Source organism: Dama dama, chromosome 24 (assembly GCF_033118175.1).
Source record: "Dama dama isolate Ldn47 chromosome 24, ASM3311817v1, whole genome shotgun sequence".
Taxonomy (NCBI): Eukaryota; Metazoa; Chordata; class Mammalia; order Artiodactyla; family Cervidae; genus Dama; species Dama dama.
Window position 1 is genome coordinate 20,036,299 of NC_083704.1, and position 13,668 is coordinate 20,049,966.

General features: G+C 45.6%; 1 protein-coding gene across 6 annotated transcripts in view; it reads left to right on the forward strand.

Annotated features, from left to right (window-relative positions):
- The window catches only part of TRAK1 (trafficking kinesin protein 1), a 99,031-nt gene that overhangs the window by 37,543 nt on the left and 47,820 nt on the right, over positions 1–13,668 (forward strand). For 3 of the 6 annotated variants that reach the window (XM_061127856.1, XM_061127857.1, XM_061127858.1), the window contains exon 1: positions 9,568–9,844. The exons of the other annotated variants lie outside the window; for them this stretch is intronic. In XM_061127856.1, coding sequence (XP_060983839.1) covers positions 9,736–9,844 — 109 coding nt within the window. In that variant the 5' untranslated portion in view covers positions 9,568–9,735. Of the gene's footprint in view, positions 1–9,567; positions 9,845–13,668 lie in introns of those variants that run through there. 6 annotated transcript variants of the gene reach the window in all.

Genomic DNA, 13,668 nt, shown 5'->3' on the forward strand with positions numbered 1-13,668 from the left:
AGGGAAGGGCATGTATAAACCACCGCCCCCTCAACGTACACACTCAAATAGTTTTCCTTTAAATTAATTACTGCCCATACACACAGTTAGGCAGATATACACATATATATACATACACACACACACACACACACACAAATAAAATCTACTGCCAAATCGTTCTTTCCTCCTGAAGAGCCTTGCCATGAAGTGTCATCTGGGGACCAGCAGCCTTGCTAGCATGTGAGAGCTTGTTAGAAATGCAGAAAATTGTGCACAGTTGCAGACTTGAGGCATCAGAATCTGCACTTTAGCAAGAGCTCCAAATAATTCACATGCACTTTAAAGCCTGGGAAGCCCTGCCCTAGAGGGATGCCTTTTCCTCCAAGTTCATTAACTAGGGCGTCATGTGCCTTTGGAAGGATAGAGGGAAAGCCTCCCTGTTTGACCACTGTGGAAGGAAAGAAGCTTGCCCTCCCAGTAGTGGAAAAAAGTCCTTTTGCTATTACTCATTCCCACATTCTACAGTCTTGAGTAGAAAATTAAGAGGAAAGCTGGACCGAGCTGGCACATTTGTTGCCACTGACACCAACAGATGGTTACAGTACCCGGCTCACAGGCTGGTGAGGTTCCATAGGTAGTTTTGCTCTAGGGCAACAGTTTTCAAGAGAGATTCTGCTCCCAAGGGTCATTTGGCACCATCTGGAGACGTTTTTGGATGTCATGTCAACAGAGAGACAGGGTAGTGCTTCTAGCACCTAAATGGGTAGAGGCCATGCCCAGGACAGCGCCTGCAACAGAGAACAATCTGACCCTAATTGTGTGTCAGTAGTGCTGAGGTTGAGCAACCCTGTTTAGCAAATGAGTTTAACTTATAGCAAGTCTAAAATCTATTTAATTATCCATTACTCATTTAAGTGAAATATTTCAAACATGCTAAATAATTAGGACTAATAAATGTTAGCTTCACTTTCCTTTTTTTTTTTTGGTAAGAAATAAAATGTTTTGTTTAGTCACTAAGTTGTGTCTGACTCTGCTACCCCATGGACTCTGTAGCCCAACCAGTCTCCTCTGTCCATGGGATTCTCCAGGTAAGAATACTGAAGTGGGTTGCCATTTTCTCCTCCAGGGGATCTTCCTGACCCAGAGATAGAACCCTTGTCTCCTGCCTGACAGACGGCTTCTTTACCACTGAGCCCCCAGGGAAGCCCAAATAAAACATCCACAATGCATTTATAAGGACAGTTTCAAGGTCCTATTGCCTCACTCCTTTCCTGGAGGGAACCACCTTCCTGAGGGTGGGCTCTTTCCTTCTGGTGTGTATTTTTGTACTTTGATAACACATTTAACTGTCCATGAAAGCAGTCTATCTTATTGCACAATTCCCTCGGTGATGGCTTTCTCCTCTATTTGCATGCTGCAGGCTGTTTTTCCAGGAGTTTGAGCCAAGGCATGAACAGAGAACAGGACTGTATCTGTATGAAAATGGTTCCCTTTTCTGAGTAATTTACCTTTCCTTTAGGCAGCGGTCAAAATTTTTAAGGAAAGATGTTTAATGTTTAGAATCAGGTTGAGGAAAGAAGTTGCAGGTTTTTAAAGGGGTTATTTTTCAAATGCAAAGTCCATAGTGACCCAGGATTAAGCAGATAGATAAACTTGTCCTGACATTTGTTGGAAGAGATGATGGTGATAAGGTTCCTGGCGCCACCCCCTTCCCTGCCTGCACGCCCTCCTTTCTCCCAACGTGGCACCTCTCAGCCCCTGCTCCCAGCATCCTTGGAAGACATTTCCTCCATCTCTGCATCATTTTTTTTTTTTCTGAGCCAGCCTGTTTCTATGGCAACTGTTAGATTGAAAGATGAGCGGGAGCGGGCGGCGAGGCTGGAGTGAGACCTCAGGGTGGTGGTGTGTGTCCCTGACGTCACCCTCTGTGCTCCCGGATAGGACGGCTCTGGCTACTCCCATTCACGGCTGCTGGCCGCTGCCGCTTTATTAGCAGGACTGCCAGGGTCTCTGATAGCTGTGCTCCTCCTCTTCCCCCTCCATGATTTTCCTTTTCACTGCCCCTTTTCCGTCCTGGCTCCAGACTGTCATTAAGGATGCACAGCTTAATTCTGGCATGTTTGGGGATGCTCTTCTGCCCGGCATTCTGGAAGGGCAGGGGGGCATGGCAGCGTTTCACCTGACGTCGATGGTGCCGTGAAGTCCATTCTTTCCTCTGCCAGAATACTGACTATGCAGAAATTTATCGAAGCGGATTATTATGAACTAGACTGGTATTATGAAGAATGCTCAGACGGTAATTATGGCTCCTGCAAAACAGAGCGGGGATGTGTAGGGCCATTGTCTCCCTTTGGGGGAGGGGGTGTCCTGGAACCTTCCTGGGGAGACTGGAGGAGGGAGGGGCACAGGAGCAGCACCGCATGGCTCTGACCGTTGCGAAGGCGTGGTGAAGGGGGGACAGCAGGTGGGCAGGGCTCGTGATGGGGGGAGGCTCCTTGGCCAGTCTGGAGATGGTGTTGGCGTGCTGGGCTTGTGAGCATTGCACTTCAGTGGGATTGAATTCTCTCTGGGGTGATGCGTGTGTGTGTGCATGTGTGTGTGCAAGTGGAGACGTCATCATCTATGGTCCAGGGACTAGTATCTTCAGGAAGTGATCCTCTGGCCTTAGAGAATCCAGCTTTCCTGGGCCCAGACCTGGGAGCCCAGGGGAGACTGGAAAAAAGGCAGAAGCAGCTTCCCACCTGGCAGTCAAGTCAAATGAATTATCTTGCAGGATCCCACAGAGATAGGGGTGGGAGATGTTGGAAGGGGCTGGAAGAGTCTGTATCCTTTGCGTTTGGGCAGGGAGGGTGTGGTGCATTCCAGAGGAGACTAGGCGGAGTTTCTGTGGCTGGAGCAGCCTCGGGAGGTTCCAGACACCAGAAAATGGCACTCAGGTGCATTCTCAGGCCACAGGGGAGGGGCCTCGGGCGCCTAGGGGGTTGGCATCAAATTGTACATGACACAGTTAACCTGTCGTCTTTAATTTCTCTTTTAAAGTGACCCTCTATCTATGCCTTTACATAAACACACACACACAAGAGAACCCAATATCTGTATACCTGAAGGGTCCATTCCCTGGTGTTCATAATGTTCTCAGCCCACACGAGGCAGTAATAGGTAAGGTAACTGCTTTTTAATTGAATCGGGAGTTTCAGATCACTCTAACATGGCTACAATTGATTAACCTGAATGATGTAACAGGCTGGGACCTGGCCTCATTAATAAGCTGAAGAACTGCATAATTATCTCTGTATTTGCTAATTTCAGCCTTGACTGTGAGCCACAGAAGAAAGGCCAAAAGGCTTTGTTGGAGCGGGTGGGTGGGTACTTGAATGCGCCGAGAAACTTCCCCAGCTGAGCCCCACCATCCCCGAGCGTTAGATGCAGACATTGCCATGTCGAGTCCCTGTGCATCTGTAAACGTCTTGAGTGATGATGATGGTGGGCAGCTCCCAGGGTCGTGAGGGGGAAAGATGACTCAGTTGTTTTACTTTGGGTATATTATTCTTAAAGCAAGTTCCTATCCTATTACCCAACTCCAGGAGGCCGTTATAGGGATGCTTCTTTTCAGATTCCATCATTGACCTCTTGAATTTTCCTTGGTGATTTGTGACTCGCTGAACCCTCCTTAACTTTTTTGAGTTTGGACCACTGGACCACGGCACGCTGGTTACAGCGGAGGGAGTAACCTCCCAGTGGAGGTGTTGGGTGTGGCCATGGCTCCCTCAGAGCCGCCCGGGAAATGACGGGGGAAGGTTTCTCACTGTCTTACCCTAACTGTGGAACTGTCCAGCTTTATTTACACCCTTGTCTGAGGAAATGAAGGCAGTCACTCGCGGTGCTCAATCTGAAGGGTGAGAGGAGGCCAGGTCTTGTCTGGGTGTCTCTCAGAAGGATTTTCTTACCCAGCCGTTTCTTGGTTGAGTCTTTTGGCCCCAGGCAGCCAGATCTCTCTTCTTCCAGCAGAAAAGGAAAACAGAAAAAGAGGCAGCTCATCTGTCCAAGGGTAAATAAATGTTGATGGCAGTTACTGTCTGAGTGTATGTTGAGTGAAATAGTTGCTTTTCTCCTCCGTACCAATTTGGATGAAGTGGAGAAGGCCACTGGGACGGAATTTGCTGGGACAACTGACATTTTCATAATCCCATTTTAAAGATAGTTAGCAAAATGGGAGAATCAAAGGAATGGAAGCTCAGAACTAATGTGGTTTAGGAAAGCCCGCAAAAGGGAGTGGGGAATTCAGGAATATGCTAATATTGACGGTGCTTGTTTATACATGTCTGACTAGTTGGGTTCTTTCCTGACCTCACCCGGTTAGTCTGGAAATGGAGGCAATGTGCCTTTGTTTTTATGCATCTTTAAAACTGCAAAGCAGTCTTTGAATAGCCCGTTCATCTCCTGGTTCTGAACTTCCTGGTGAGGAGGCCAGGTAGGAGTTAGACACACAGTGTTGCTTTGTTTCTCTTATTATTTGTCATTGGAATCTTGAATGAGGGAAACTTCCAGGGCGCTTTCCATAGTAATAACAAAAGATGAGTCAAATGTTTTTAAAAAAGATGCAAAATCATCATTTAGGTCATAGTTACTGACTTGCACTTAAGTTGCAAGGTTAGCACTGAAAAAGTAATACATAAGGGTGGGAATATAGACTGCAGGACTATTAGGGACCACTCTATTAAATGTGGACTTAGGAAATGGCTGCTGTTCTCTTTTGAGGTTTATTCAGTCTACTGACTGTATCCTTCCCCCTTAATGAGTTTTAGTTGTGGAGTTTAATACTCTGTCTTGCCCCCCTGCCCCGCAAACATAATCAGACCCCAGAGGGTATAGCAGGGGCATGGGTCAGGAGCTTAGAATAGTAAGCAGTTGGAGAGGTTGATTGCCTAGTACCTTAAAGTAAGTTTTAGTGGTTTGAAATAGCCAATGATCAACACAGTAATACAGCAGTGGCCTGAGCAGAATTTGTACACATGCGCTCAGCTTAAAATTCTAGCATCAAACAGGTTCCTGGTTACCCACATTAAATGTGTCCCATCTCTTAATTGCAGGAACTTCTAAAACCTGGCAAGTCATGAGTCACCCCATTATTTAGAAAGCATATTCCCAGACTAAGTCCAGACCAGGAGAGGCCCTGAGAAATCAGAATCTTTAGCGCATGCTGTAGTTGGTTCTTTGCAGCAGATGTGCTTGGAGAACTGTGCTGTGGAGACCATCCCCAGGCACAGGGGTCTGGAAGATGATTCTTTCTGTCTGTCATGAAATCTTAGGTTGTTTCTTGGCTCTACTGGTCACTTAAGAAAAGTATGCTTAGAAAGAGTGTGAGGTCTTTTTAATTTTCAGAAGGGTTTGGGTTCAAGTATATGTCCTTGAGTTAAAGAAACAGTGCACTTTCATAATTATTCTAGAAATAGGCAGAATGGCAGGAAAAGCATGGGCCTGGAGTCTGCCTTTAAGGCCCGTTTTGCATTCTCTGAGGCTGTGTGGTATTTAAAAACAAAACTCAACTGATAAAGATAAAACTGGCATTCTTCAACCATTCATGAATTGAGCCCCATCCCATCTAGAAAGTAGAAAGAAGCTCAGAGGAGCTATATGAAATGGAAGGCTTTTGTAGACAGAAGGCAGCGGGGACAAGAAAAAGGATTATCTCATCTTTCTTTGGGGGACGAGTGGGGTCTCTCAGGCCGATTACCTCATTACTGCTGACCAGGAAATTCCAGACTGTCTGGCTAAGACTTCATTCCTGGGAGAGGCTGAAGCTGCAATTAGGTCAGGTATTAAGTCTTGGTTGACTGCCCCCGGGGCTTAGCACAAGCGACTCCATTGGAGGCCTGTTGTCTCTGTTTACCAGTAGTTAGGTGCATCCTGGGACCCCATAAGCCTCCATCAACCCAACTCTCCCATCTGGAAAATGGGGACAACCCCACTGGGCAGAGCCATCTCGTAGGATGGTAAAAGCATGTAAATAAAGTAAATGCTCTTTCTGACCAGCGAAGTGCCAGGCCAGTGCTTAATTTTATCTTTTCAGAAACAGTACTAGTTATTAAGTTCTTTTTAAAAATTCCTCTGAAAAGGTAACTGGTTTGTTGAACAAGGTATAGTATCTTGACCCTGTTTCTTGCTGTAGTCTCTTTGGTAATCATCCACCCTTGTGTCCCCTTTTGCAACGTTACAGGTTTGAATGTCAGGGTGGGAGATGGGGGTAGTTCATATTTATTTTATAAATGGAAACACTTAGGCAGATTACACAGTGGTTGTTCTTACGACTTCTTATCCATGATGAAAATCCATGGTGTTACATTTAGGTAGCACGTATGCTGTTCCCCGATTGCAGTGACCTCTAAAATGTACCCAGGGTCAGGGTAACTGGTTTGTGAGTGAGGTTCTGTCAGATATTTTAAGCATTCACTGAGAAACTGTTACTGGGCTTTTGAGATGATTTTCTGACTTTCCTGCACTTGTGTCAAATGTATGTAAGCAGGCCCCATTTTTCATGTTTCTTGTGGGATGTGCCCCTGGAGGTAGACACTGACTTTCCCTTTCCAGACATAGCACTTTTCTGAATGACTGCTAAGAGGATTTTTTTTTTTAAGAGTTAAATGTAAATTTATGATGTAGCTGTACATTTTTATCAGCAACTTTAGTAAAGCAGAGATAATGTCCTTCCTTAGATGTAGAAGCCAAGGGCTCAAGAGCTGAGAGAGGGCCAGAGGGAGCATAGAGGCTAAGTTTTTAGAGTGTTTTGTTTCTCTCTCTCTCTTTTTTTAAATAGCAGAAGCAAGGGCCTTGGGGAAGTGACCTTCACCGATGGCCACCTTGCTCTGTATGGTTGGAGAAGTAAAAGGACAGCGAGGCTCATGGAGAGTGAAGCAAAATGCATGGGACACGGAGGGGCAGGAGACTCTTGGCTGTGGAGGAGGAGGTGTAGCAGGAACAGGCTACAGGGGAAGTGCAGGTCCAGGAGTGCCAAGCTCCTGTCTAAAGACCAGGGGCAGCCCTTGGGCGTGCCTGTGCTGTGGGACTTTTTGTGATGATGGAAGCATTCTGTGCTGTCCAGTTTGGTAGCCACTAGCCCCTTGTGGCTGTGGAGTGTCTGAAATGTGGCTACTGTCACTGAATTTTGGACTTTATTTCATTTTAATCAGGTAGCTCTAGTGGCTTGCAACCACTCTTTGGACAGAGGAGGGTGGAGCTTCGGGGAGTATGTGAAACAGATTCGGAGAGGAGCCTCACAGGAAGAGGTCCCTCTGCCCACTGGGAGGCGAGTGACACGTCCCTCCCATAGCCCTGAGCTTCCCTAGACCTGGGCCGAACCCACTCCCTTCCTTCCTGCTCCGAGCCCCTGCGTTGGTCCTCACTGATGGACAGCACGCACTGTAGCTGCTTGACTCTTGGAGCAAGCAGCTTCTCGAGGGAGGGCCGGGCCGCCCTCAGCTCCATGCCCCACGTCCATGTCCCATGGTCTGTCTGTCACCTGGCACAGGGAAGGCCAGGCCTTCTTGCTGACCTTTAAGTGTCATATTCTGCTTTGACTTTTGGAAAAACTGTTCTCTCAGAGACGATGCACTTTGGCCCATCTCTGCCTTTAACCTTGAAGCGAATGCAGAGGTGGATGAGGTTGGAGAATTCCCTCACATTCCTGCAGAGGATGTGGGGCAAAGGAAGGGGAAGGGGTTTGAGGTGGGGGTGGGGAGTACCTGAAGAATGAGGGAACTGAGAGAATAGGGGTGACATGGGCAGGCTAGAGTGGTCTTGTGTTCATGACACCGTGTCCTAAATTTATTTTTAATTTGTATATATATATTTTAAATTATATAATACAGAGAGACTTGGACATCATTTACTAAGGGTAGCCTAGGATTGAGTTAAGAGATGAGTATAACCAATTGGTAATGAATAAAGTCACTTAATAGTATTTTCACATATATGAAATCACCTCTTGTTTTCATTTGTATATACTACAGCCCCGCCCAGTAACCTGCACATCTCATAGTCCATCTGATACTCACCAATGAATAATGCACGAAGTGGAGATTTCTCCCTCCCTCCCTTCCCAGGCCTTAAGACTCACTGTCGTTTGAATTGAATTAACAAGCCCCAATTTGATAACGTCAATTGAGATTAAAGAAAGTATCCCCCCTCCCAGAGTGTTTGCCTTTATAAACATTGTATATAAACTTATGAAGATTTTCAAATGTGATTTTGTGCTTCCTGCCACTGACTTCCTACTGACCGGACTTTTTATAAACAACACATTTTTACCACTGTAAAATGTAGCAATTCTTTTCAGGTTCCAGAAAAGTAACCTGTCAAGGCATATGTCTTTAGGTATTAATTTTAATAAAATCTTTATTCTATTTCATTTTCTGTCTATAGGCACTGGTCTGTGGTCCTCTGTTCATTTTTATGGAGGTAGTGATTCCGTGTAGAGGACATTTTTAGCTGCCTAAGAAGGATCTGCAGCCTTAAGGATTCAAAGATGGACAAGACCAAGTTCCTGAACTTGTACAGAGAATTCTTGCTGACGATCTTGCCTCTGCTGAAGGCCTTCTTGGTTACCTGAGGGAGGTGACTGGCCAGAGAGGTAGTTTGGGCCTCCTGCTATAGCTTTTAGGAGCAGAGAGACCTGCCACGGTGTAGTGGGGAGGTGGCTAACGCCTAGGAATTGTAGAATATGCTGTGATTCTCTGAGACAGCAGTGCTTCAGGCCACGTTTCAGTGGATTTGATGGAAGGACCTGTCATTTCACTGTTACAGGCAAAATCAAACAGTGCAAAGGAATTGATCATGAGATATGCAATAAAACTGGATTCTTTTTTTTAGGCAACTTTGCAAACTTTTAGGCTATAGATTTTTCCCTTCTTATCCTGCAATTAGAAAAAAATATTTATAAATTTGGCTGTGAAACCATGGATGTAGAGTAAGAGTGGAGTTTATAAAATGCAGTTTAAAAAGAGCAAATGCAATATATTACTACCAAAGAAAGACTGGGGTGAATTAGGCTTAACACAAGTCATGTTTACTGCAATTTCCCCTTTTCCTCTTGCTAGAAACCCAAACGGTCTTTTCCTTCCCTGTTGAGCACTGTGTCATACTGTTGTCACACTCAGATTTGTCTCCCTTTTGAGGCACACCCACAGAAGCTCTCTCATCGGAGAGTATTGGGCAATCAGTCGCCAGGGCACCTCCTCTGCTAGAGCCCCAACTTTAGACAGGTGTATGTATCTGCTTGAGGCATAGTTGGTATTAGCCTTTGCAATCGCTCCGTGAAACTTCCAGGAAGTCACCATTCGTCATTGCTTCTGGGGGAGGAAAAGTGGGAGAAGAATCTGGATGCAAATAGCTGGCCTGACACCGTGCACCTGCCTACTCCCCTCCCCTCTGACTCCATCGCACCTGTCAGAGCCACCCCGCCTCCGTCCAGCCCCGCGCCAGGACTGGGCGGGGCTTTCCCGATCCTGATAGGTGCTTCACCCCCTGCGCCCCGCCTCTGGGAGCCACCTCCTTCCGGGTCCACCTGGGTGGCGATGGGCCAGTGGCCCTGTGCACACCCTCCATTTCAGCTGAGCCGGGGCATGTCCGTGGCCCCCACCAGGGCCCTGCGTGCGCCCCAGGGGCTCCGGCCCCAATGCCTCCTCCGGGAAGGCAGCCAGGAGCTCCCTCAAGGGCAGCTCCTTAGGGTGATGTTTTGGCTTTGGGGCGACTTCAGCAATGTCCCTAAGAGATGTGGGAGAAGAAGAATGTTTTGAGTATGACTGCCAGAATGAAGAGAGGAAGCCCCCCCGGGAGCAGCAGGAAGCCCTGGACCTCTTGGAGGAGGGTAAATTCTGTTCTTTGCTCCAGTCTGATCCTTTTCCTGTTAGCATCTACATAGAACTGGCTGTTTTCCTGGTCTCACAGCGGTCTTTTATTTCCTCAGTGGAGTATAAGGTCAAGTACACATGTCTTACATGGTGACTGTAAAGCCACCAGGAGAGAGGCTGTGTTTCCAGCATCCTGGGACGTCTCCTTGTCCCCTTTTTTCTTTCTAGCTTACACCTCCTTCCTGGAAGACCACTCACTGTCTTAACTTGTATCCCCTTTGATTTGTTTTGCCTGTTCTCAACTATGTAAATGGAATCAACAGTGTGTATTATTTTGTCTAGCTTCTGTTGCTTAACTACGTTCTTTGAAATTCATACTTGTTGCAAATATCAGTAGTGCCCTCCCTCTTTGTGGCATCTTAGCACTCTGTTTTAAGAGTTTTCATTGTTTTCTTTTGACAGAATGAGTTTTGGTGGGTTAATAGAAACTTGAGTCATTATTAAATGTTTTTGTTTACTTTAGGAAATTGTTTATTTAAAAAATTATTAATCATCATTTTGAAATAGGGATTTTTTAAAAAAGTATATATATAGAGAGAAATATTTCTAATAGAAAAAGTATAAGGGCTGACACTGGAATTACCTGGGAACCTACCACCAGGCTTTATCAAAGAGGTGCTGCTTTTTGAAAAGAGGGAGGGTATTAAATAAAGATACACCCAAATGCTGAGTGTGAGCTTCTTAGTTGGGCTTTTGGGGTTTTGACTCAAAGCCTAGAAAAAGAGATTTTGTAGAGGAGTGGGGAGGGGGGTAAAACAGAATGTTTAAAGAGCGACTGTGGGAAGTTCTTTAGGTTTTGAGTAAAAGCAATCAAAAGATTTTTTTCAAAATTCTGCTCTCTGATGGCCTGTTTCCATGTCTTACAATAACTTTTGTTTTTTAAACGGTTTATAGTTGGCTGTATACTGAACGTGTTTGTCTTTTGAGTTTACTACCCTGAAATATTAACACTTCACCTATAGGACAGTTAAAAGTGTATAATTGGCTAAGGGGAGCGGGGAGCAGGGGCTTCCCTTATAGCTCAGCTGGTAAAGAATCCACCTGCAGTGTGGGAGACCTGGGTTTGATCCCTGGGTTGGGAAGATCCCCTAGAGAAGGGAACGGCTGCCCACTCCAGTATTCTGGCCTGGAGAATTCTATGGACTGTATAGTCCATGTGGTTGCAAAGAGTCAGACATGACTGAGCAACTTTCACTACTACTACTAGGTGGGAGCACTGCTGAAGCCTGGAGCCCCACCCAGTCCTTCCCTGAAGGAGATGATGGAGGTGAAAGGAGAGAGGAGTGACGGCCCAGTGGGGACTGTGCATTTATTGGGTTCTTGGAAATGATCCAGAGAAAGGCATCTATCTGTTCTAACAGAACCAGGGCTAGCCCACACCTCACTAGATCAGCTTGTGTCCCTTAAAGCCAGGCCACTCAGCATGTGGACTGGGTGTCCACATCACCTGGCAGCTTGTTAGAAATGCAGACTCTCAGGCAGCACCCCAGACCTGCTGAGTCAGAATCTACATTTTAACAAGACCTTCAGGGGATTCCTGTGCACTTTAAAGTATGAGATGAGCTGCTGTCTTAAAGCATAGTAAGATGATTTTTCAAATCAATTATTGAGCCATATGATTCTAAATGAAAGGTTATAGTAGGTTCTAGAGAAGTATCATATATCTTTATCAAGAGAAGAAAAAATATACTGCACATATTTTATATATATTTCATATATATTTTTTAAAACTTTTTTTTTAAACTGAAAGCTAGATGAAAATGATGATGATAACCTCTGTTTTTATGTACTTACTATATGCCAGGTGCTATTCCAAGTACTTTAATTAAATTCATGCATTTAATCTTTAAAGTAAGCATAGGAGTTTAAGGACTGTTATGATTTTCCATTATATAGGCTTATAAGAAGAAACGTGAGCAACTCATCTGAAGTAACACAGCTCGTAGGCGATTTCAACCTCTGTAAACTGGCTCTAGGACCCTACATAGACCGCTCTTAAATACTGTGCCAGCAGTTCTCAAGGTGGGGTCCCATCTAGCAGCATCCGTATCACCCAGGAACATGTTACAAATGCACATTCTTGGGCCCAGCCCCAGACGTACTGAATCAGACATACTGGGGTGTGGCCCAGCAGTCTGGGTTTTACGCACCCTCTGCATGATTCTGGTGCACTTTGCCCGATGCTCATGCCTCACAGATGCCAGGGTCTCTACTTTGTGATCAGATTTGATGGAGGGGAGGATTGGGGTTCTGCTCTGTATTTGCCCTCTTAAGATAGCCTGTTACAGTTCTCTTCCTGGCCTCTTATTTGTTCCCATCCAATTTCCCTCCTTTCTCTAATAAAAAAGCTTTTAGCTGTCCTGCTAAGTCGCTTCAGTTGTGTCCAACTCTGTGTGACCCCACAGACGGCAGCCCACCAGGCTCCACCGTCCCTGGGATTCTCCAGGCAAGAACACTGGAGTGGGTTGCCATATCCTTCTCCAATTTAGCTGTCCAGAAGGTGAAAATAATATTTTTAAGACAGTAACTGCAAGAGAAAGATACAGTTGATCTTCAGTATCCACAGGGGATTGGTTGCAGGACCACTATAGATACCAAAACCCATGGATACTCAAGTCCCTCATATAAAATGGCACAGTATTTGCATAGAACCTACACATATCCTTCTGTATATATTAAATCTCTGGATTACTTATTGATGCAATGCCTAATACTTTGTAAATGCTATGCAAATAGTTGCCAGCAGTGGCAAATTCAAGTTTTGCTTTTTGTAACTCTTTGGAATTTTCTTTGTTTCTGAATATTTTAAATCTGGGGTTAGTTGAATCTGCATATGTACAGCCCATGGATATGGAAGGCACACTTCATCATCAATGTGCTCAGTTTTCATTGGAAAATAAAAGTCACGAGGCTTGCTCCCAGCCTGAAGAAGTCTGTGGCGTAGATCAGGAAGACAGGGATTTGGTTCAGAATGCTTGGTTTCTGTGTCCACTTTTGCTGGAAGCAAGGAGTTCACTGGGCAGGACTCTGTTTTCTTCTGATCCTGTCACACTACCACGTGTGCAAGAGAAGTCTCTGTGAATAGTGAAAATATGTGCTTGATGTAGATGCAACTGTGTTCCCTGGATTCTGAGGCGGTTTCCTACACTGCTAAGAGTTCCTAAAGAGGTGCTTTTGATTGAAAACTGAAGAATAAAATTAATTTGGGGTAACAGATCAAACCAGTCAATCCTAAAGTAAAATCAACCCTGAATATCCATTGGAAGGACCGATGCTGAAGCTAAAGCTCCAGTGCTTTGGCCACCTGATGCAAAGAGCCAACCCATTGGAGAAGACCCTGATGCTGGGAAAGATTGAAGGCAGGAGGAGAAGGGGACGACAGAGGATGAGATGGTTGATGGCATCACTGTTTCAATGGACATGAGTTTGAGCAAACTCCAGGAGGTAGGGAAGCTCAGGGAAGCCTGGCATGCTGCAATCCATGGGGTCACAAGAAGTTAGACACGGTTTAGTGACTGAACAGCAACTAAGGATACAGGAGACATATGTTGGTCCCTCCCAGGTCACCTTGTGGGAGTGATAGGCACTTCCTGATGTCACCCATTTCATCTTCAAAGCAGTCTTTGAAATAAGTATTATTTCCATTTTGCATTCAAAGCAGCTGAGACTCAGATAGGTTATCCAGAGTCCCAGGACTGTAAGCACAGAACAGGGCCCTCACCCCGCCGTGGGGTCTGCCCTCCACCACACCTGAGCTCTCAGCTAGTAGAGCTGTGGGCCC